This window comes from Ananas comosus, linkage group 1 (assembly GCF_001540865.1).
Source record: "Ananas comosus cultivar F153 linkage group 1, ASM154086v1, whole genome shotgun sequence".
In the NCBI taxonomy this organism is placed as follows: domain Eukaryota; kingdom Viridiplantae; phylum Streptophyta; class Magnoliopsida; order Poales; family Bromeliaceae; genus Ananas; species Ananas comosus.
In genome coordinates, this window is record NC_033621.1 from 12,102,977 (window position 1) to 12,126,486 (window position 23,510).

Genomic DNA, 23,510 nt, shown 5'->3' on the forward strand with positions numbered 1-23,510 from the left:
AAAAAAAAAAAAAAAAAAAAAAAAAAAAAAAGGAGAAAAGAAGAAGAACAAGAACAAGATGGGATTTTGAGCTCTGGATTTGTTGGGCTTCTGCATTTCAGATAGGAAAAAGGTACCCCTTTTTATTTTGGCTCTGAGAAGTTACTTATTATATTGTTGGGCATGTTGGATTCAGTGTTTCAATCTACTTAGATCAGATGGGGTTTTGTTTTACTTGTTTTTTTGTGTGTGGGTAAGAGATAAAGCTTCTGTTTTTATTTTTGTTTGTTTGTTTTTTTTTTTTTTTTTTGCAATTAAGTTCTTTTGGAATGATCATATTGGTGTTCATAAAGTTGGGATTTTTAGTTAGGGGCAAGAGAAAGGATCTCCCACAAATTTTGATTCAAGAGTGCTTCTTCTTGCTCTTGTGATTTTTGTCAAATTCAATGCTGTAGATGTAATTAAGAAGGGGCTTCTGATTTTTTTTTTTTTTTTTTGGTTTTCCTCAGGTTGGGAGGAGAAAGAAAAAGAAAAAAAAAAAGAGGGGGATTTTTTGCTTCTTGGTGAAGTGATTTTGCTATAACCATTGTTGTGGATCAGTGGATGTAGGGGAAGCATTTATGCTAATTTTTATTCCTGGATCACTTATCTTAAAAAGAAACAAAAAAATAAAAATACTCCTTTTTGTTGATTTTGGATGTAGTTGAAACAGTTTCCAACATATCAAAGCTTCAACATCTTTCTGAGGGTAAACTAAACAAAGGAAGCAGCAAAAATCCCTCCTTTTTGAGCTCCTTCGGATTCCGAAGAGCTGTCGAATTCGCGGAAAAATGGAGAGACAGTCGAGTTTGCGGCTCGGAGTATTGGATAAGCTGCAGAGCTTCAGAATGGGCTCCATGGAAAAGCAGAAAAGCTTCCGGTCGCGGACGATGGATAAGCAGCAGAGCTTCAGGGAGAGGAAGAACAAAGAGAGCCCCGGAAAGCGGGGAGACACCGAACTGCACCTCGCGGCGAGGGCCGGAAACGCAGTCCATGTGCAGAAGATTCTTTCGGAATGCAGCGAGGATTCGTTGAAGGAATTGGTCTCCAAGCAGAATCTGGACGGCGAGACCGCCTTGTACGTCGCGGCCGAGAAGGGGCATGTGGAGGTTGTGCATGAGATTTTGCAGGTTTCGGATGTTCAATCCGCGGCCGTCAAGGCTAATAACAGCTTCGACGCCTTCCATATCGCCGCCAAGCAGGGGCATCTCGGTGAGCCTCGAAAACCCCTCCTTGTAGATTCCGATCGTTCTCGATATCGAATTACGAACCAATCATCGAAACTATATATAATTGGGTGCTTCCTTTCTTTCCTTCGCCTCTTGGATTTGCAGAAGTTTCAAAGGAGCTCCTGTACTCGTTTCCGGCGCTGGCCATGACCACGAATTCGCTGAATTCCACCGCCCTCGACACCGCCGCCACGCAAGGCCACATCGATATCGTCAATCTTCTGTTGGAAACCGACGCAAGCCTCGCCAAGATCGCGAGAAATAATGGGAAGACTGTTCTGCACACGGCGGCGAGAATGGGCCACGTAGAAGTGGTGAAGTCTTTGCTAAACAAGGACCCGAGTATCGGCCTGAGGACGGATAAGAAGGGGCAAACGGCGTTCCATATGGCCGTGAAGGGCCAAAACGTCGACATCGTGCTCGAATTGCTGAAACCCGACGCCTCGATTATCCATTTGGAGGACAATAAGGGGAATAAGCCGCTGCATATTGCGACCCGCAAGGGCAATCTTAAGGTCGGTGAAAGTATTCATACGGCGATCAATTTCATCTTCTCTTGTTTGTTGTACTGATTATCGAATGAGCTGTTGATGCATCTTGAATCGTCGACCGCAGGTATTGCTGGCTTTACTAGTAATTGAGGGAATCGACATCAACGCGGTGAACAAAGCAGGCGAGACGGCTCTCGCCATTGCAGAAAAATGCGGCAACGAAGAGATCGCCGCCATTCTACGAGACGTCGGCGCCGTGACCGCAAAAGAAAACTCGAACCCGCCGAACCCCGCGAAGCAGCTGAAGCAGACCGTGAGCGACATAAAGCACGACGTCCAGTCGCAGCTCAAACAGACCCGCCAGACCGAAATGCGGGTCCAAAAGATAAAGAAAAGGCTCCAGAAACTCCACATCGGCGGTCTGAACAACGCCATCAATTCCAACACGGTTGTAGCCGTTCTCATCGCCACGGTCGCCTTCGCTGCCATTTTCACCGTTCCGGGCCAATTCGTACAGGCTCCGCAGGAAGGCTACACTCTCGGACAAGCCTACATAGCCAACAACGCGGGCTTTATCATATTCTTGGTTTTCGACTCGTTGGCCCTCTTCATCTCTCTCGCGGTCGTGGTGGTCCAAACCTCGTTGATCGTCGTGGAGCAGAAGGCGATGAAAAGGATGGTGTTCGTGATGAACAAGCTGATGTGGCTGGCGTGTCTCTTCATATCGGGCGCGTTCATTGCGCTGACGTACGTCGTGGTCGGTCAGAACGGGCTGTGGCTGGCATGGTCTACGTTGGCGATCGGCACCACAATCATGCTGGCCACGTTGGGCTCCATGTGTTATTGCATCGTCGTTCACAGGATGGAAGAGAAAAACATGAGGATTATACGAAGGGCGTCGATGAGCCAATCGCGCTCGTGGTCGCTGTCGGTGGCGTCAGATTCTGAGCTACTGAACAGCGAGTATAAGAAGATATATGCGCTGTAGAATAGTCGTGTTACCGTCATTCGACATGTACATAATCAGCTCAGAAAGGCTAAAGGAATAAAGAGTTAGCGACTACGGCGGGAGATGGTATACATCTAAGCAGGGATTTTGCTGGTGATACAGAAACCGGAAATTCGTAAGCGATACGAGTCGCGAGGAATTGTATGGATCTCGAGGCGGTCGATCTCTCATTTTCGCACCCTCGCACGGGCCAGAGCTTCTAACCATCCTTAGATTATGGTTTGATCTGAGAAAAATTTGGCATTTGATAGCTCAGAATACATGCGAAATATACGCGAAATGCGATTTTCTAAATTGTACCCTGCTATTTTAATGTTATTATATAATGTTCTATAAGTGCTTGAGTCGATTTAATGATCGATAAAATGGAATTTTCTATCTTTTATGCTTATGAGGTTCTAAATTTTCTTGTAAACTTTTGTTGCTTCTTATGGTGTTGGCTTATTCTGCACCTTTGAGATCACAGAAGTAATTTGTTTTGCTTAGCATGATCCGGTGCTCAGAAAATTCTTGCACATTGTACTGTTTATAAAACAGTAAGTTTATCTTCAGAAATAGTGATTGATCCAAGTACGACTATTGGTTGTTTTGAAATATATAAATCAACTATTTGAATTTTTTATTTATCATATTTAGAAGGCTAATATAAAATGTATTTTTTTAAGGTTTCAAGTGTTTTCAAATATACTCTTAGAATTAGATTTTATTAGTGAACTGTTAGAGATAATTGTTATGTATGTAAAATTACTATTTTACTTTTTTAAATATATTTTTTTACTATCACCGGCTATTCATATATGCCCTTAGAAAAAAAAAAAAAAGGTATTTCTATAATAATTTATATTATAGAAATTTAATAAGTGTTGAACAAATGTTGAACTAAAATAGCACATAAAATAATACATAATGCGCACTCTAGTGGTAGCTTTTCTCCTAGGCTTTTTTGTTGGCCCCATTGCATTAGCTACAAGTGACAGGACAATTGCCGTAACATATAAAAAAATTACATAAATTATCCTTTCACCAATTAAAGTACCTTTTTCTTTTTACATTTTGGTGAGTATTAAATTATTTATCAATGTGGTTTGGCCCCTTAACATAACAATAACAAATAAACATGAATATTCATACAAATTGGACCACCATAGTCCTTTGTAGGAACATTGATTGTGGTTGTGGTTGGGGGTAGTTTGTGAGAATGGTGTAAGAAAATATATATAGAGAGAGAGAGTTGAACTGAAATATTATCAGTAGCAAATGAATTTCGTTGTCATCTATTTATTTTCGATGATAGAGCCTACAAATCGACGATCAGCATTGTTGACCATGATCTATACCACTTGAAATATCTAGAAACTAAATTTAAAATCTTTTCGACATCATTGACCTAATGATCAAAGGGTTTCAAAATTTATAATTTTAATGATCGATATAAGATCTTTTCTCTTTTAATGGCGTAAAGATATCCAAATCAATTAAATTTTGGTTAGAAAATTATTTAAACTATTTAGAACAAAATCTATACTCTTGATCTTCATTACAAAACTCCTATCAATATTCATGTTTAGCCATTCATTTTTGTATCTACTTGGCATTCCAGCTCAACTATATATATATATATATATATATATATATATATAGAGCTAGGCTGGTATACTATCGGTAACACGAAGACCTCCGTGCTATCAAGTTGTTTTTAATGATGCGACTTCCAAATCGACGATCGGCTCCGTTAGACTTGATCTACTCCATTGAAAGTATTTGAAAACTAACTTTCATAATTTTTCGGCATTATTTAACTATCAAACGAGTTGTCTAAAAATGAACGGCTAAAATAAAAATCTCATAAAAAATGATGATAAAAAATTTAAATTTAAGATCGGGGATACTGATCTTACTCTAAATAGTGAAAAAAAATTTCTATCAAAATTTCATCAGATTTGGATTATTTTACACCGTTAAATTCACAAACGCGTTACATCTACCGTTAAAATTATCAATTTTGAGACCTTTTGATCACTAGCTAAATGATGTCAAAAAATTATGAAATTTAATTTCCAAATATTTTTAATGGTGTAGTTCAAGTCTAAAGGATCCGATCGTCGATTTGGAAGCCGCATCATTGAAAACAACTTGGTATTACGAAGGCCTCTGTGCTACCGATAGTATACAAGCCTAGCTCTCTCTCTCTCTCTATATATATATATAGTAAATAGTATTGTTTAATAAAGCATTGTCTAAATAATGTCATTAAAAGCATTTAAATTATTATTGTTAGAGAATTTTTTTTTTCTAAATTGATAATCAGATCGAGTAGTATACAGAAATTTTTTACACACCTATTTCATAAGAAATCTATATCCACATAAGCAAAAGAATTTGGGGATTGGCGAGGGGTAAAACTCCCAAACATGTGACACAAAAAGGCAAAAATGTAAATGAATAAATAAACTAATAATAGATATCTCCTGCAGAAAACTACGAAGAAATTATTAACACATATCTCCCTATGTACCTTTAACACTCCCAAATTATAACCCCACCTTATTATATTCTGTTCTGAGTTGAGCTCTTACGCTTTTAAAAGCACGAGAGCATTTGTGCTTGTAATTTTTAAGTCATCTAATCGCCTTAAGATTCGAACAGTATTACTAACAGTGTTTCCATTAAATCTCTTTTACTAATACTGTATAAATTTTGAGACGATCCGACGACTAAAAAAAAAAAAAATTATGAGTACGTTGAGCTCTTGTGCTTTTAAAAGCATAGTGGCTCAACTCCTCTCCCTTTATCCCATTCCTCACCCTCTCAACCACCACACTCCCTAAATAACCTCACTAAGACCCTTCTATGTCTAGTTGGCTTTATCCCCTTCTTTGTGCATGTTCTCTCTCTCTCTATATACTCTTGTGGCTTCTGTGCATAATGGCTTTTAGTGTGGCCTTAGGATAAGCATGTTTTGTTGTCTTCTCATTGGTTCTCTATTGGGTGCTCTTTGATTCCACTTTATTCACCCAAAAAACCAATGTAAATGGCTCCTTGAAAAAGCACTTTTGGGTTCATCTCCTCCTCTTCTTCTTCTTCTTCTTCTCTAAAAGGTGTCTACATTGCTTTTAAGTCTTACACTTGTGATCTTAGGACAAGCATCTCTTGTAGCCTTCTCCTTTGTTCCACTTTTTCCACCCCAAAAAACCAATGAAAAAATGAATGCCTGAGAAAGCACTTAAGTTTTGGGCTCATTTCTTCTCCTCCCTCTTTTGTGTCTACATTGCTCTAAATGCTCCATAGAAGAGTGCACCTGTGACCTTAGGATAAGCATATCTTGTTATTTTCCCCTTGGTTCTCTATTGGGTTCTCCTTACTCCTTGAAAAAGCACCTTTTGGTTCAGTTTCTTCTTCTGTTTGTGTGTCTGCATTGAACAACAACACCTGTATCTCTCTATAGGAAGATGTCAGCAAAAAACCTCAGATTTGGGCTCTTCCTTGGCTTGTTCTTGATTTGTTCCGTCGCCGTTCACGGCATAGACTTGTGGCCAATGCCGAAGTCGGTGAGCCACGGATCGAAAACGCTCTACGTAAGCAGGGAATTTGGGCTGTACATGGAGGGGAGCAACTATTCAGATGGTTTGGGGATCTTAAAAGGCGCTTTCGAGAGGATGGTTGATCTTGTTGAAGCTTCTCATGTTATCGACGGCAATTCGTCGGGTTCCGGTGTTCTTTCCGGCGTAAATGTCGTGGTGCATTCACCGGAGGATTCGGTACTTACCAATCCATATATTTCTCTTGATATATTTGGTTTTACGCAATACAAGTCCCAGAAATTAGAAGCAGTTTATGCTGAATTACTGACATAGCTGAGAATTTCGCGCAGTTTCAGTTGAATCTATATGAAAAATGACAATGACTCTGTTTTATTAATTCAAAGAATAATTATTGGTGTACTTTGTCACACATATTCGAATAAAATTGCGTGACGAAAACAATCAGAATATGTCCAATATCTTAATCAAACTTATGGGCAGTGGAATCATTCTTTTTTTCTTTTTTTTTTTTTGACCTTTTTCCAAATGTCTCATCTTCTATTGGTATTATGTAACTATCATCACATCCAACAAAGTTTAGTGCTCCCCCCCCAACTATGTCCCAAAGTGCACCTCTTTTTTACAATTTTATTATACTTGGCACTCACTGTATTATGTTTATGTTGAGGGAATAGTTATCTACATATGCATCCAAGAAAAATGACAACACTATTTTGTTTTAGTTTGTATTGGAGAGTTTTTGTTCTCAGATTTTAAAGTATTTATTTGTTGATTTATGCAGCTGAATTTTGGGGTTGATGAATCATACACACTGAGTGTGCCCGCATATGGGAATCCTATACATGCTCAAATTGAGGTTGGTACATTAGAAACTCAACTTCAATATGTACCCTAGTAAATAGGGATGCAAACTAGGCGGATCCTGGGGCGGAAGGGTTCCCCTACCTCCCACTCCATTTCTTGTCGGGGCGGGGCGGATTCAGAGCGGGTTATTTTTTATTTTATTTTTGGCTCCCACTTACCGCCTCATTCAGGGCGGATCAGGGCGGGAATGGATTTTTGGTGGATTTTTACATATCGGGACGGATTTAAGGAAGAAAAGGGTTTCCCGCCTCCCGCTCCATTTACTTGACGGATCGGGGCGAATTCAGGACGGGTTATATTTTTATATATTTTTTGTTCCCACTTACCGCCCCATTCGGGGCAGATCGGGGCGGGAGCTCCACCAACCCGGATCCATTTGCATCCCTACTAGTAAATGACTATTCATAAACACTGTAATTTCTAAAGAGTTCAAATACTATTTGCATCGCCGATCAAAGGGAGTAAATGTATGAAATTTCACCACCTACAAAGAGATAATTTTGCGCAAGTATACATGTAAAATGCTCCTACAATTTATTACCTCACCACCTACAATAAATATCCTATTAATATGATGGGTCAATTTTTGTAGGCAGAAACAGTGTTTGGTGCACTGCATGCTTTACAGGTAACTTTCAAATGTTCACCTCATTACATATATGGGGGGGAGAAGCAGATTTTGGTATTTTTATAGTTAAGATCTGATCTGATTATGAATATGTTTGTAATTCTGCAGACTTTTAGCCAACTGTGTTCTTTTAATTTCGTTACGAGGGTTGTCGAACTCCGTTCGGCTCCTTGGACTATTTCTGACCTGCCGAGATTTCCTTATCGCGGACTCCTTATAGGTAAGATAAAGTGCTAAAGTTAGGGCTGTTATATATGTACCCCTGCGAAAGCATCTACGAACTTATCTAACCTTGTAAACTCCGAATTCGTTCCATTTATATCAAAATTGAACTGAACAGTGATGTGTAATGTTTGGTTTATACAATCTTAGTTGTGTGTTTGAACATTTTTCACCGTAATTGGTACATTGATGCAATGCAGATACATCGCGACATTATCTTCCTGTACGGATAATAAAGGGCGTTATCGATGCAATGACCTTTAGTAAACTGGTAAGTGAAACTTTGGTTTGTTCTTTATTTCTCCATTGCAACAGTAACTGTTCCGAATTTACGGTTTCGCAGAATGTTCTTCACTGGCACATTGTGGACACACAATCATTCCCCATCGAAATACCTTCATATCCAAGATTGTGGAATGGTGCATACTCTTATTCTGAGAGATATACGATGGCCGACGCTGTTGACATAGTACAGTATGCTTTTATTCCATCATGATCCCGAATAGTTTTTATTTGATTTCATTCTTTTCTGTAATTTGTACTTATGTCATTCTCTTCATTTTCGTATGGATTAACATGGATTTTGCAGATACGCAGAAAAACGAGGAGTAAATGTCTTGGCAGAGATCGATGTTCCAGGACATGCTCTGTCATGGTAGATATGATCTTCATCACCAAATCAAACTCTTCTGATCAACTTTATTTTCATTATATGCTAGAAATTTTCTTAAAATTCGATAAATTCTTTGTTTCAGGGGCGTCGGGTATCCATCATTATGGCCGTCAGCAAGCTGCCAAGAGCCGCTCGACATCAGCAACGAATTTACGTTCAAAGTAATCGATGGAATTCTTTCAGGTGATTCTCCCTTTCTCTTTTCTTTTCATTTTCTAATTATAACCGAATGTCGAAATTTCCAAAATTTACATCCACGATACGAATGACTCAACCTGTAAACAACCTACTAGACTGCGAAAACATTGGAGAGTACATGATTATCTAACTGTTACTTTACTGATCTAATTTATGTTATTTTTTCAGATTTTAGTAAGGTTTTTAAGTTCAAATTTGTCCATTTGGGAGGTGATGAAGTTGATACAAGTAAGTTTATTTCCTTTTCTCTTTTGTTTATATCAGATTGTTGCTTTCCTCATTAAATTTAGTGTATATTTTTTAAGGCTATTGCAGCAAGACTTTTGTCACCATATCGTGATGATGAAGTGCGTTTATTGTTTGATTACGAATTTCAGGTTGCTGGACTATAACTCCTCATGTAAAAGCATGGTATATATATTTAACCCCGACGTTGTTAGCTCTTTTAAATTGACTTATCCCAATGTGATGCCACACTTTTCCGACTATTACACAACTGGTAGCTTCACTATACTACATTCCTTCGTTTCAGGTTGAATCAACATCATATGAACGAATCCGACGGCTACAGATACTTTGTTTTGCGAGCACAAAAAATAGCAATTTCACATGGTTATGATGTCATCAATTGGTAGGAACTTTTTACATTCAGTTACTTGTGCTATGTCACTTCTCAGAGCTCTAGTGCTTATAAATGTTTGGGGCAGGGAAGAGACATTCAACAACTTCGGGAACAAATTGAGCCCCAGAACTGTGGTGCACAACTGGTATTTCCTCTTAGATACTGAATAAAACATCTTCTTTTCCCTAGAAAACTATTTGATAACATATCCACCTAGAAAGTCATGTTCTCCTATGAATTGGTAGGCTTGGTGGTGGAGTGGCTCAGAGAGTGGTTGCCGCCGGGTTGAGATGCATTGTGAGCAACCAGGACAAGTGGTATTTGGATCACTTGGATGCGAAATGGGAGGGATTTTACATGAATGAGCCCCTAACAAATATCTCTAAGCCTGAGCAGCAGAAATTGGTCATAGGTGGCGAGGTTTGCATGTGGGGTGAACACATAGATGCCTCGGATATCGAGCAAACTATTTGGCCGCGTGCTGCAGCAGCTGCAGGTTATAAGCTAATCTGCTTTTTCACTTTATGTATTATGAGTCTCTTTTACATGTTTAGATTCTTTTGTCAGCTTAATTTCTCAAAAAGTGGCTGTCTAATAACCAGAATTTATTGAATTCTAACATCTTTGTCAAACTATATTGACTAGTGACTCTGTTTTATAGTTTCCTACAACAATCAGACAGTAAAATGATATACCTTTTGGAGCTAGTTTTTTCTCATGAAAACACCATAATCATCAAGAACATTTGCACTTGGTTTGCGAAGAATCGTACTTACATTCGCTTTGTGAATTTGCTGATGTTGTGTTGCGGTCTAGAGCGGCTGTGGAGTCCACTTGACAAGCTCGCATCGGACCCAAAGCAAGTGACCGCAAGATTGGCTCGCTTCAGGTGTCTGCTGAATCAAAGGGGAGTTGCGGCAGCACCGCTAGCTGGACTCGGTCGAGCAGCTCCGTCAGAGCCAGGCTCCTGCATTAAGCAGTAGAAGATCAGTACTTAATCAATTCATGATGTTTGAAATGGCGGCAAGTTAGCATTCATGTCAAATTGGTAACCAAATAAGCATTTGTAGTGGATATTCTTTCCATTTCAACTAATGGAATAAGAGCTTCTGATGAATCTGGTTCTGTTATTTAATTTAGAGCTTCTAACTTCTACCTACATATTCTATGTCTAGCGATAGAAAAATCGAAGGAAAAAGGAAAGAATCACACCTCCTGTTTCGCCTTTCACATCGGCAACTAAACGTTCCTCCTGTCAACACCCAAAAAACAGAGTCCAGGATTCGACTGCCCTGCGTAACTCGACATTACGCTTATCACCATACAAACAACAATATAGAATGGCTATTGCCAGCAACATTTATTCGCCAGCTTATCTAAGGGAGGTAACCGATAGAAACAAAATTATATCTAATTAACGACTTAGTCTAATTACTCGTGGAACTCTGATTGCAAATTCAGTTGACATAAATTTTGGTTAAGCCAGCTTCAAATGGCAGTTTCCTCCAATATCTAATAAATGCAAACACACAAATCAATTTTTGTTTTTCTCTTAGTTACATACGAAGTTTGTGATGATGATTCTGTACATTTTCTCTGTATTTTTCAATATTTTTTCCCAACAATACTTCTATACTAACACTGGCTGAGACTTACTACCAATCTCTGTCCCCTCTACCTTACCATCTTCGTTACCACACTGCTTCTCAAAGCTTGCAAAACACTCCTCCATACCCGCTATATATTGCTCCATACCCTTCAAGTGCCGAGCAAGATCTAATCCCATCTTCATCCATTTCCTTGCGACATTCACCTGCCTAAGCCGAACAGCGAATCCCGCCTTGTTCCATGCAGTCATTGCAAGCCATTTACCCTCTTCAATAGGATACTCCCCGTCCTTCAACCCCACGATGATCTGGTATGCTTGCCGATACACATCATACGCCCTATCATTCCCATCACTATACCCAGCAAGGCAAGCTAGTTTACGAAGGGCAATGCCGATCGACTGGTACTCTGGTGAAGGGGAGGCAAGGAAAGCAGAGAGGGCGGCGTTTAGGGAGAATTCAGCTGCCTCAGGGTTAGGTCGTGCGCCTTGAGAAGCAGCTAGTCCTAGATGGAGGAGGTGGCGGGGCAAGCATGGCTTGGTAGCTGCAAAGGTTTTAATCAGTTGAAGCTGCTGCGTATGTGAATCAACGTGGTCGATCCGACTACAGAGTTGGTAGGAATAGTAGGTGTGGAGGAAGGAGAAAGCAGAGTTTTCCGCTGATTGATCGCCAATGTGTGAGGATGAGGATGAAAGAGAGGGAAGCAGCTGCAGGCATGTAGGAATAACATCAAACAGATTAGAGATTCCACTTCAGAATATCAAGAATCTTTTTTGTACCAAGCTTTTGATTGTACCTTGCCAGCTCTAGTCAGCATGTCAATGGCCTTTTTGACGTCTTGCTCCAGCAAAGGTGCATTCTTTTGCTCCTCAACATTGAGCGTTGCACCTACACTCAAAATCAAAGACTTGCAAACCATCGATTGGTTTCCGTTGTCATCAGTTGTTGTGTTATAGAACTCGGCCGCCAGCTCCAAGAACTCAGAGCAGCACTCGAGCTTCTTCTCCTTTCCGGTCCTCAATCCCATGTTCCATGAATTCCCCGCGAACCAGCTCAACTCGCGGTTCCCAACAGCCCCTTTACCAAAGAAACTCTCGGGTCCAAGCTCGGCCATTCGGGCGCTGGCACGGCGACTGTACTTCAGGACCTCGAGTTCGGTTTCTGGGTTACGTTGGAGGAGTGTGATGAGATTGCGGAGAACTGCAACCTCCGGCATTGGCATGGGTTTTCCCGGGGAGTAGAGGTTGAGGAGGACAGATAAAGAAGCGACGGCAACCGGAATACAGTGGGAGGCAATGGCTTCGTGAGCCGAAAGAGTTAGAAACTCTGGGTTGAAGTCGACACAGCTCACCATGGATTGCATCTGGTTGATTGCTTCCTTCTCTTCCTTTCTCTGCAGGTGGATCTTAAACTACACAGATTTGGGTCAGTAGGAATTCCTCTTTCGGGGCATTTTCTAGTGCTTGTAGAGTAAGGGAAATGGATGGTATACCTTAAGAAAGGCGCACTTGATGTTAGGCTCAAGCTGAAAGGGAAATGGGGGTAAGTGAAGGATTAGTTTTGAGTCATGCTGTTGATGATGAATTGTGTATAGTAAGTGCATATACCTTGTTGGCTTCGTCGATGAACTCGCGAGCCCGATCGAGGTGGGAGAGGGCAAGGTGGCAGAGGCAGAGGACTCTGAAGCAGTTGGATCGCCGGGATCGGTTCTCCTCGTCGCGGGGTACGTAAAGCATCGAGCTTTCGAAGAGCTCGGCGCTCATCTCGTAGTCCTTGGACCGGAAATGCTCCGCCCCGCTGTGTGCTCATTAGTTGAAGAAATTCAAAAGAGAGATAGAAAGAGAGAGAAAAGAGAGACTACCAGTTCCAGAGGAGAGCGTGCATGGCGCCACGCTCCTTGGAGGTGGCGGCGGCGGAGTCGAAGAGCGCCACCACCCTCTCATCGGAGGAGAGATCCGCCACCACGCGCGCCCTACCCAGCCCTCCGCCGCCCTCGGCCACGCGCTTCACGATGCGGAGCGCGGCGCCGGCGCCGGCGCTGCACCTCCCGGCGAGCGCCACGAGCACGCCCAGCGCGGCCTCGGGCCCGGCGGTGGCGAGGTACGCCTCCGCCGCGGAGACGCAGACCCCCTCGGGCGCCTCCTCGTTCGCCACCAAGCCCTTGAGCTCCCTCTCCGCCTCCCCCACCCTCCCCGCTCCCAACCAAGCCCTCATCGCCACGTAACCCACGCTCGGGTGCTCCCCCTTCCCCTTCCCTTTCCCCTTCCCCTTCCCCGCTGCGGCGCGTAAAACCCTAACGCACCTCAGAACACCCTCGTAGTCCTCCGCCTGTAGCCGCTCCGCCGCCATGAAGCGGAGGCACCTCTCCTTCAGCCCTTCCAGATCTAGGGTTTCCGAGGGGGCGGCGGCGATCCCCTTCTCGCACAGATCCAGGGCCTCTGAGAAGAGATCGGAGGCGTCTGGGGCCCCGCCCGACGGTTTCTTCGAGAGCTCGTGCCTGCCGAAGCGGAGGTACTCCTCCGCTAGGGTTTTGAACCACGTCGGCGACGATCCGTGGATGAGGCTCTTCGACCGGTTGAGGAGCGCCACGGCGAGGCCCCGATCCGAGGCTTCCCACGCCGTTCGCGCCCTCGCGAGGTTGATCTCGAGGACAAGCCCCCTCTCCTCCTCGCCGGCGGCCGCGCCGCCCCCTCCGCCGCCGGAGACGAGGTCGGTGGCGCGCTCGAAGCACGCGGCGGCGAGGTCGAGGCGGCCGAGCTCGTGCCAGATCAGGCCGGTCCGGTGGAAGAACGACGCCGCCTTTGCGGCGGCGGAGGGGACCCCGGAGGGGCACCCGGCGAGCAGGAGGAGCTCCGCCGCTGCTTGTCGTACCTGCGCCTGATCGGTCCGGCTCCGGCGATCCTCGCCGCCGCTGACGCCGCCGGGGCGGCGCACGGCGGAGGAGTTGGAGAGGTCGACGCAGGCGTTCCAGAGGCGGAAGCTGAGCTTCCATATCTGGAGCTTGGCATGCTCCGGGAGTGGCGCGGCGGAGGAGGAGGAGGAGGAGGAGGAGGAGGAGAGGCGGGCGAGGGAGCGGCGGAGGGCGGCGGCGAGGGCCTCCGCCGAGGAGGGATCTGAGGAGGAAAGGGATTCGGCATCGGCGACTAGGGTTTCGAGCTCCTCGAGGAGGAGGGGGAGAGGGTTTAGGGCTTCGGAGTCGACATGGGGACTCGCGCGGAGATCGGGAGAGAGCTCCGAGATCTTCATGGTTATTTTCTCCTCATTTTTTCTCTTTTTTTTTTTTTGAATTTAATTTTCGCGGGATGAGGAGTACGACAATAGAGGCCCGGGGAGCGAAATGGCGCGAGAGTTTTCGCGATTCGCGAACCGACCCGGGCCGGGCCGGTTTAAATTTCATCTCAACATCCCCAGCCCGGTCCGGCCCAAATAATATACATGTTTACATCCAAGCCCGGTTCAATTTGACCAGATGGGCCGGATTGTCCCACGTCAAATAATACAATCTCGGGCTCAAAGATGTGGCCCGGTCCGATCCGATAAACCAGGTAAAGTCTCCTCGGACGTGCCACGAAACCGGGTCGGGTCGACTTTGCTCAGGTCTATTCGACCCGCGTGAAAACATAGCATTATTAGCCCTACGCTCTAACCAACTGAGCTAATATCTAAGCCATTAAAAATGTTATTTAATCTTCTTATTTATTTTTTATATATTTATCAAACTACTACATTTAGTTTTGCAAATTGAAATTTGAATAAATCAAATTAACCAAACTTGATACATATACATTAATTAGATCTTCGATGATAATCAAGCGGTTCTAACTTCTAATGTTAACCACCACTATCTTAATTAAAAACCCAGTTTTCACAAATAATTAATGTTAATCACGCTTATGGTACCCAAATAACAGTGAATTATTTTGAGTCGATTGATTCTTAAACTACAACTTTTCTTCGATTTAGAGCAAATAAAGAAATTTTTTTAAAAAAATAAAAATAGTATGTGAATTTTCAATAGAGTTGCTCTAGGAATCTCTAAGTTTTACAAATTGAGGGAGTTGTTCCTACGTAATTAAGATATGATTTTTGTCTGAGATAATATTATCTAAACAATTAATACTGTTGAAAATTTTAATATTAATTATTCTTAGCTTCTTTTTTTCATGAAATGAGAAACTCTAAACCAAAGCTCATATATATTTTTGGCTCTCAAAGTTGTATCTTTATGTTTATTTTCAAGGATAAACTTCAGATACCACCCATGTGGTTTCGCACTTTTTCACTCTACTACTTTGTGGTTTAAAGTGTATCAAGTTAGTATCCTCTATAACTTTTCTTTTATCTTTTCGTCAGTTTCTCCGTCAATATTTCATTAAATTATATAAAAAAAACTTCAGATACTCCACCTAGGTTTATCGAATATTCACTTTAGTACTCTTTAATTTTAACTTTGTTAATGATTTAACGAAAAAAATTAGTGAAATTAATGTATAATAAAAAGATAAAAATAAAACCATATGACACTAAATTGATATCCTTTAAACCACAGGTACTAAAGTGAGAAAGTGTGAAATCACAAGAGTGGTATTTAAAGTTTTCCCTTTTTTCAAATAAGCTATAACGTCCTTACTTTTCTAATCAAATAATATATAGATAAAAATGTATAGAACTTACCCGAACGGCTAAACTGTATATGAACCTTTTTTATTTGACTAACCAACCTTTCAAATTTTTTATTTTACGATCAAATCCTTTTATTTATTTGATTCGATTCAGTAGCCGACATTTTTACTTTAAAATTTGAGAGCATCATTTATTTTTTTTACATATTTAGTTAGCATATTTTATGCGCTTTTTTGTAATTATAAATTTATGAAAATATATAATTAGCTTAAATTTATGAGTCAAACTATGATCGGTTGATTTAAATCAAACAAATTGAAATATTGGATAGAAATTCCATAATAATCCATGGCTCAATTAAATTCTATTTATTTTCACCTCATATATAATATATTATATATATTATAAATAATTACAGTTGATATAAAAAAGTACCAATGGGATCAAAGAAGAGAGGGACACAGAGGTCAACATGTAAAGAGTTTTGAGTCAAAGAATAGTTCGAACGTACCCACGTTGTGTCTAATCAATCACATGCACACGTAGGGCCGTGATTGGACGGTCACGATCAACTCCCACGCACGCTCTTGGGACAGGAGAGAGAAAGAGAGATCAAAATCGAAAGGTTCAATAAAAAGGCTTCTGTCCCTTCAATCCTCCAAAGAATCACACTGTTGTGGTCTATATATATATTATACACACACATATATATACGTACATTTGTACGAACGTATATACGTACATGTAGTAGCTCCCTAGGGCTAGAGAGAGAGAGAGAGAGAGAAAGATAGAGAGTGTACGTAGAGTCAAATACACATGCATGAAAGGGACTAGTGATGTATATAGTGCGTGGGAGTGCTAAGAATGAGAGAGGCATTTAAAACCTTTCTAATATGAATTGATGTTACATTTTAGCGGATAGATTTGTTATTGTGTCTAGTCATAAAAAATAAATTAGTTTTATGGAGAGAAAAANTTTTTTTTTTTTTTTTTTTTTTTTTGAGAATAGATATTGTACTACCTGCTTCATACATTGATACACTATAACAAAAACGGTCTATAGCGACACTTTTAAATGTAGGTACATGTCAAAAGTGCTGCTAGCTAAAATTACCGATACTTTTAAAAAGTGTTGCTATATGTGGGGTCGCTAGGTATATAGTGACAGTTAAAGAGTGTCGCTATAAACTAAAAGAGTGCTGCTAATTTACCAACACTTATTTAAGCATTTAGCAACCATCGAAACTCTATCTCGTTGGCTGCGGTGGCGGAGGAGGACGACAGAAAAGGCTCTTCGCCTAGAATTTCAGTGGATTGAGTGAAGAGAGAATAAAAGATGGTAATTGATTTTTCTTTTTTTTTTTTTCTTTTCTGTTTGTAATCGGGTCAAATGGACTGGGTGTGGTGGGTTGAGTAGAGTAATCTTTTATTTTTGGTTGGATTGGGCTTTATATATAGACATTAGTAGATATTTTTTTAAGTTTTAGTATAAATGGGACACTTACTCAAAAGTGTCGCAAACATGTGTCCCTATAACCTAATTCTGTTGTAGTGATAGGATGAATTAGACTATAGTGGTGAGGTAACTAGGGCCTCGGAAGAAAACCATAAAAAAAAATAAAAAAATAAGGTTAGGTCTGGTGGCGTCGGTGGAGGATTTCCTACGATTGAAGTAACAGCTTGAGCCTTTGAACCACCAAAATCGGGTCTGGTAGAATGTTTCGAAAAATCAGGTCGTTTCTGACCTTCCAAATGGTCGACCAGCAAGCAACCAGTTCCGGGAGTCTATTGCTTACTATTGTTTTATGATGGAATAAGTGGGGTCGATGATATATCTGAATAGTTAATTTAGAGGTCTCTCTCTCTCTCTCTCTCTCTCTCTCTCTCTCTCTCTCTATATATATATATATATATATATATATATATTTGAGAATAAATATGAATCAACTAGGATTCGAACTTGGGTCTTGGGTACCAACCACCAAGCCCTTTGCCACTTGCTCTAGGGATATGTTGACATTTTATTTGTGCTTATTCAATTTGTTCGTCATGTTTATTCTAGAGTAGACCTAAAGGGGCGGATATCACATCATATTAATATATTAATCTATACATAAACTATAATGTTTGCCCTTTCAAGTTGAATCTTGCTTCTAATAGTATCAAGCACTTTGTGCTAAAATTTTTTTTACCATTATATTTTTGATAATTTCTATCTCTTAAATTATATTATTTTTCCAACGGCTTCTAAAACGCAAATAGGTCACTATCATTCTAACCCCACGACCCGTTGATCCAAGGGCTAAAACTCATAAATACCAATGACCCTTTAATCACTTGATAAATAATGTCGAAAAATTATAAAATTCGGTTACTACATAATTCTAATAACGTGGATTGTGTTTAACATAGCCGATCTTCGAATCAGATATTATACAAGATTTTCGTACTTTCAAAAGCACAGAAGACGTACATATTATATATAGAGAGAGAGAGAGATTTACTCAAATAATATAATGAATGGTTTTTCATACAATCAAAAATAATAAATATATTATTTTGATGCAAGTTATACTTACTTCTATTTATACCTGCATAGAAGTGGATATATACAGTACTATAATAGAGTTTTATTATTGTTATTTGGAGGTATATAGAATAAAGAAATGGGTAGAGGTAATGAATGATGAGGATGGGAGCATTTATGGGACAGTGCCAAGACTATGAGCCTTGTATTTGACTATTCCTTCTTGGAGTTTGGTGAGTTTGCACACTTTTCCTGTATGATAGCAGAGACAGAGGAGAGAGAAAGAAAGAGAGAGGGAGATAGAGAGAGAGAGAGAGAGAGGGAGATAGAGAGAGAGAGAGAGAGAGAGAGAGAGAGTGGGGGGAAGGGAACAAAAACAAAAAGAGAGCCCGTATCATGCTCCTTAAATACATCCTTTCTGTCCCATGCCCTTTAAGACAATGGAAGAAGAGAGAGAGAGAGAGAGAGAGAGAGAGAGAGAGAGAGAGAGAGAGAGAGAGAGAGAGAGAGAGGGGGGGGGGGGGGGGAGGGGAGAGGAGAGAAGTGTGCTACACATTCATAAGAATAATAACCAACCCATGATTGATGAAATTAATATACTTTCTTTCTTTGTGAAAACAAATGAAGATATTGTTTATTTTGATTTAGTCTCTGACCCTCCGATAGTCTTGTATCAGATGAGAATAAAATTATATTTAGTATTTGAGAGATTATAAATTTTAATAATTATAGTTAAACTTAAATATTTTGGACAAATAATTTGAACTCAATAAGTTAGTATTGTTAACTGATCAGATCGTTACAAAGTCTCGAGTCAGGCATTTTTATAGTACTTCTCTCTCTCTCTCTCCAAAAAAGCAGCGTGTTAATACATAGCTTTACTAACATATACTACTTTTTGGGGGATACTAAAAAGTTTTGATTTTACTATTTAATCTTATAGTTTTTATTTGAAAAAATTAGTTTAGAAAGTTGTGCTTTTGAAACACAAAAGAACTTGATTTTTTAAATTTGGACTTCATCTTTTTGTGTAGTTATTTAGAGGTACCTCATGGTAATTTGGCTAAACCTGTTTAATTGGTTGTCACAATTTTAAAAAATTTACAGGGTATATAATCACATTTGAATGGAAAATGGAAAATCAATTCAAGTTGGATTAACAACTGATGCAATTTTCTTTTAAGCAATTAACCAACCCTAAGTTAGTGAAAAAAGGTTCCCTTTTTTAGGGGGAGAAAAAAAAAAGATATTATTTTGGCAAGGAAATTATGTAATGTGCTGATATTATTAAAAGAGATAAATTTAATACTAAAAAAAATAATTATATTAAATCAAGTCAATATTAGTTAAATGACTAATTTATCTAGATTATATGAATCTGATTTTTTTTTTCTCTCTCAAAAGAGGATATGTTAATATAACTTAATTTTATCTCTCTCTCTCTCTCTCTCTCTCTCTATATATATATATTAACTTAAGCTAGCTATGTATAAATTGTCTACCTAATATTATATATACCATCATGTGAAGGAAAAAAATTCCTGAGCATGTGATCATATGAAATAACCATCATTGACTATATATCTATAGTTTCCGGACTTCGGTACTGTAGTCTTGTTTTCGATTTTAGGGTATTCGAATCAACGACCCATACCGTTAAAATTAATTTAGGGCATTTGAAGTTCTTAGAAATAAAATTTTATATTTTTTTGACGAAGTTTATTTTATGACTAAACTATTTTAAAATTGTTAATTGTCAATGATTGCTATGACTAGTTCGAGTTTAACGATGTAGAAGAATCTCGATTTATTTAAATTTTGATAAAAAAAAAATATTTTTAAACTATCTAGATCAAGATCAGCATTTTTAATCTTGAATTAAAAAGTCCTATCCTCAAATTTTAAATATTGTTCAATTTTCATCGTTCATTTGACATAATTTACATACTAAATAAACGATGTTGGAAAAATTAAAATTTTATTCTTAAAAACTTTATATACGCTAGATCATATTTATATAATAATATGGGTTATCGATAACGAAACTATAGTAGCGATGCTTCGATACTATAAATAGTATAGAGTACAATACAACTTCACTATTCAAAGTGTTTATAGTAAGTACTCCAATATATGCATCAATACGATACATGTAATATCGCTATATATATATACATATACATATATGTAGGTATATAGAATATTGCATCATATATGTATTATTAATTAGTTGTTAATTAGTAATTAATCCAGCGCAGTTTTCGATTATTACTTTGATTGATATGTGTAGATGAAAAGAGTTTGTAAATATATATATTACCTAGCTACAAAGATAATTAATTAGGAGAAATTAAAGGGTGGAGAAGATAAACTAGACATTGTTTACATACAAATGACTGGATAGATACTGATAATCTATGGAGAGCTAATAAAAAGAAAAAATAAAAGTTTTGAAATAAAAAATTGGCCATGTAGCACATAAAAAACCACTTAATTTTATGAAAGGAACTCATTCTGCATTATCCAGCCTTTTAAAATTTTGATTTTATTATCTAATCTTTTAATCTGCTTGATTGAAGCAATCAATGATATTTTGACGTCAAACTTTGAATGCGTCTTTGATCTTTACAAGTTTAGTTAGTATGCTTCATACAATACTCGCAACTATCGATTTATTAAAGAATACAATTTGTTTAAACTTTGAAGTAAAAATATTGTTCACTGACTCAAATCAAACAAATTGAAATGTTGGATAGCAAAATTAAAATTTTGAAAGGTTGGGCGCAGTTAATTCACAATAGTCCATAGTTCAAATAAGTTCTCACGAAACTTCAAAGTTTGAATGTATCGTTTATCTTTACCGTTTTAGTTAATTAGTATGCTTCATACAATTCTCACAACTATCAATTTATTCAGAAAAATAATTTATTTAAAATTTGAAATCAAAATATTGCCCACTCACTCAAATCAAACAAATCGAAAGGTTGCGCAGTAAAATTAGAATTTTGAATGGTTGGATAGCCGACTCAAAATGATCTACAGTTTTAATAAGTTCTATACTATTTTTTTTATATGTACGTATGCATATATAAATTATAAGTTTTTTTAAAAAATATTAAAAAGGACGATGGTACGTGTATGTGCATATATATATATATAGAGAGAGAGAGCCTGGCTACTATACTCTTATGTGTATAGATCTTTTTCTACTCATAAATTTTACTCCGTTAGATCTCCCTCTTTGACCATCTATTTCCACCCGTTAAATCATATTCCCGCTCAACCCTAAAAGATCACTATAATCCTAATCAGGATCACTATCATCATAATCGCACATTTCTTTATCTAATGATTGAAAATTTATAAATATAAAAAGTTCTATATTTATAAAAATATAGTAATCGTAATCTCTCTCTCTCTCTCTATATATATATATAGAATTATACTACTATACTATCAATAGTACCAAGCCCTTGGTACTATATATTGAGTTTTTGGCCGTTGGATGAAAGAATGTGCGGTTAAGATGATAGTCGTCCCCTAGGGTTGAGTGGGTGGTTGGTTTAATAATATTATCTAACGCGTGAAAATGATCAAAGGATAGATCTAACGGTAGAAAACTCAATAGTATCAAGAACTTGATACTATCAATAGTATAGTAGCCGGACTATATATATATATATATATATATATATATATATATATATATATATATATATATATATATATATATATATATATATATATATATATATATATATATATATATATATAAATAAAATATATGCATATTATATAATAATAATAATATAAACATATTTTAAAACTTTATATAGAGGTACAGGTGAAATCAGCTACTTTTTTATTATTGTTTTGTTTTTATATAATATAATATGTGTACACATAGCATACATACAAGGATATATAATTGCATGCATGTTTATTGTCTTTCAAAAGTATAACACAGAATATTCTAATATAAAGTTTTATGTTATTTACATAGGCTCTTCGCATCATGCTTAAATTTTTTTAAAAAAAAACATTTGAAGGAGTAGATTTTATCACTAATTTTGATGAATGAATCATTTTATGACATTACTGTATTAACAGAATTTAACTGTAACTATAAATCTACTGATAGAACTTGATTATAAATATGAATCGAACCTATGGTTTCTGATTAGATCTGATGTGATACCCATACATGCCCTCTGGCTCTGATGTCATTTGTCGAATCGTTGGCGCTAATTATTAATCTCAAAAGCTCCAGCTGTTAGAAATACACAAACAATTCACTTAAAGCGTTTAGACATGACATTCATAGGTTTCGATTGTGACTCTGATCCAACCAGCCTCACGCCACTTCGAATATGACTTGACCTAATCCGACCTTCCGCCATTTCGACCGTGCCTCCGTCCGATCTGACCTTCCGCCAAAAGACAGAATGTTAGTCCCTTTAAGCCAATCAGTTTAACCTTTCTAGAAATAAATATAAAAATTGATAGGTTTAAGAGGTATGTAGGGAATTGCTCCTACATGCGTTTTCAATGCTGAGAGATACGCCACATTAATTACTCTAATTTGGCAAACAATTCCATTAAATATGTTTGCTATGTTATATATATGTAAAAAACTAACCAGATATAATGTCATTTTTATTATATTTAATAAATTTGATGAATTTTAATAGGATATGAGTACTGATATAATTAGCATAACGAATTTTTGATAGTCTTAGAGATAGATTCATTGATATTCTAATTGAATTTAATTAGAATAAATAAATAAATTTATTTCTAGTAAAAAAAGTTCTATTAATATTTCCTCTCTTAAGCGCTAAATCATTAAACTTTCGCCTCGTTTCCTGCAATAGATTATTCGAATCGACGATCCACACTGGTAATCTTAATCTAGGCTTAAACTTCTTAGGTTTATAATTTCATAATTTTAATGTATCATTCACCTAGTATTTGAGGGTTCCAAAAATTGACAATTTTCAAATGACTAATATAAAGTGAATTTGAGACTATTTGATCACTACGCAAGTAATATTATAATTAAGATCACAAAATTTAATTATTAGAAAGTTTAAACAGATTAAATTATATTTGATAGTACTGATCATTGATTCAGACTTTTCTTCGTGGAAATAATACGAAAATAAACTCTCCTAAATAAATATATTTTATCTTTCACTCTATCTTTTTGTGATGATTTGGAACTATGGATTTTGATGGGGGAGGTGGGAGGGGGGGG

At 38.3% G+C, this 23,510-nt stretch overlaps 3 protein-coding genes across 5 annotated transcripts; 2 read left to right on the forward strand and 1 right to left on the reverse strand.

Annotated features, from left to right (window-relative positions):
* On the forward strand, positions 1–3,138 carry LOC109715010 (ankyrin repeat-containing protein At5g02620). Of its 2 annotated transcripts, XM_020239799.1 has the most exons (5): positions 1–112; positions 489–584; positions 683–1,230; positions 1,353–1,762; positions 1,863–3,138. In XM_020239799.1, the coding sequence occupies exons 3-5, from the start codon at positions 810–812 to the stop codon at positions 2,724–2,726; spliced, it is 1,695 nt and encodes a 564-aa protein (XP_020095388.1). In that variant the 5' UTR covers positions 1–112; positions 489–584; positions 683–809; the 3' UTR covers positions 2,727–3,138. The 2 variants fall into 2 exon arrangements, with proteins under 2 accessions (XP_020095388.1, XP_020095380.1); XM_020239791.1 differs by lacking the exon at positions 489–584 and having other exon boundaries at positions 7–112.
* Positions 5,561–10,631, forward strand: LOC109722894 (beta-hexosaminidase 3). 2 transcript variants are annotated; one of them, XM_020251074.1, is made up of 14 exons: positions 5,562–6,505; positions 7,071–7,145; positions 7,746–7,781; positions 7,890–8,001; positions 8,204–8,274; positions 8,347–8,477; positions 8,593–8,658; positions 8,759–8,859; positions 9,043–9,102; positions 9,252–9,285; positions 9,407–9,505; positions 9,582–9,641; positions 9,742–9,992; positions 10,313–10,631. In XM_020251074.1, the coding sequence occupies exons 1-14, from the start codon at positions 6,197–6,199 to the stop codon at positions 10,477–10,479; spliced, it is 1,572 nt and encodes a 523-aa protein (XP_020106663.1). In that variant the 5' UTR covers positions 5,562–6,196; the 3' UTR covers positions 10,480–10,631. The 2 variants fall into 2 exon arrangements, with proteins under 2 accessions (XP_020106667.1, XP_020106663.1); XM_020251078.1 differs by lacking the exons at positions 7,071–7,145; positions 7,746–7,781 and having other exon boundaries at positions 5,561–6,505.
* On the reverse strand, positions 10,997–14,350 carry LOC109719926 (TPR repeat-containing protein ZIP4). Its single transcript, XM_020246778.1, has 5 exons — positions 12,965–14,350; positions 12,711–12,900; positions 12,596–12,628; positions 11,900–12,514; positions 10,997–11,810 (listed from the first exon to the last, which is right to left on the reverse strand). The coding sequence occupies exons 1-5, from the start codon at positions 14,347–14,349 to the stop codon at positions 11,127–11,129; spliced, it is 2,907 nt and encodes a 968-aa protein (XP_020102367.1). The 5' UTR covers position 14,350; the 3' UTR covers positions 10,997–11,126.

Coding starts and splice junctions, on each gene's coding strand:
- LOC109715010 (XM_020239799.1), top strand. CDS start 810: ATGGAGAGACAGTCGAGTTTGCGGCTCGGAGTATTGGATAAGCTGCAG. Junction 1,231..1,352: donor CGCCAAGCAGGGGCATCTCG/GTGAGCCTCGAA, acceptor TTGGATTTGCAG/AAGTTTCAAAGGAGCTCCTG. Junction 1,763..1,862: donor CCCGCAAGGGCAATCTTAAG/GTCGGTGAAAGT, acceptor CGTCGACCGCAG/GTATTGCTGGCTTTACTAGT.
- LOC109722894 (XM_020251074.1), top strand. CDS start 6,197: ATGTCAGCAAAAAACCTCAGATTTGGGCTCTTCCTTGGCTTGTTCTTG. Junction 7,782..7,889: donor GTGCACTGCATGCTTTACAG/GTAACTTTCAAA, acceptor GTAATTCTGCAG/ACTTTTAGCCAACTGTGTTC. Junction 8,275..8,346: donor CAATGACCTTTAGTAAACTG/GTAAGTGAAACT, acceptor ACGGTTTCGCAG/AATGTTCTTCACTGGCACAT.
- LOC109719926 (XM_020246778.1), bottom strand. CDS start 14,349: ATGAAGATCTCGGAGCTCTCTCCCGATCTCCGCGCGAGTCCCCATGTC. Junction 12,629..12,710: donor TCATCGACGAAGCCAACAAG/GTATATGCACTT, acceptor TTTCCCTTTCAG/CTTGAGCCTAACATCAAGTG. Junction 12,515..12,595: donor TCAAGTGCGCCTTTCTTAAG/GTATACCATCCA, acceptor AAATCTGTGTAG/TTTAAGATCCACCTGCAGAG.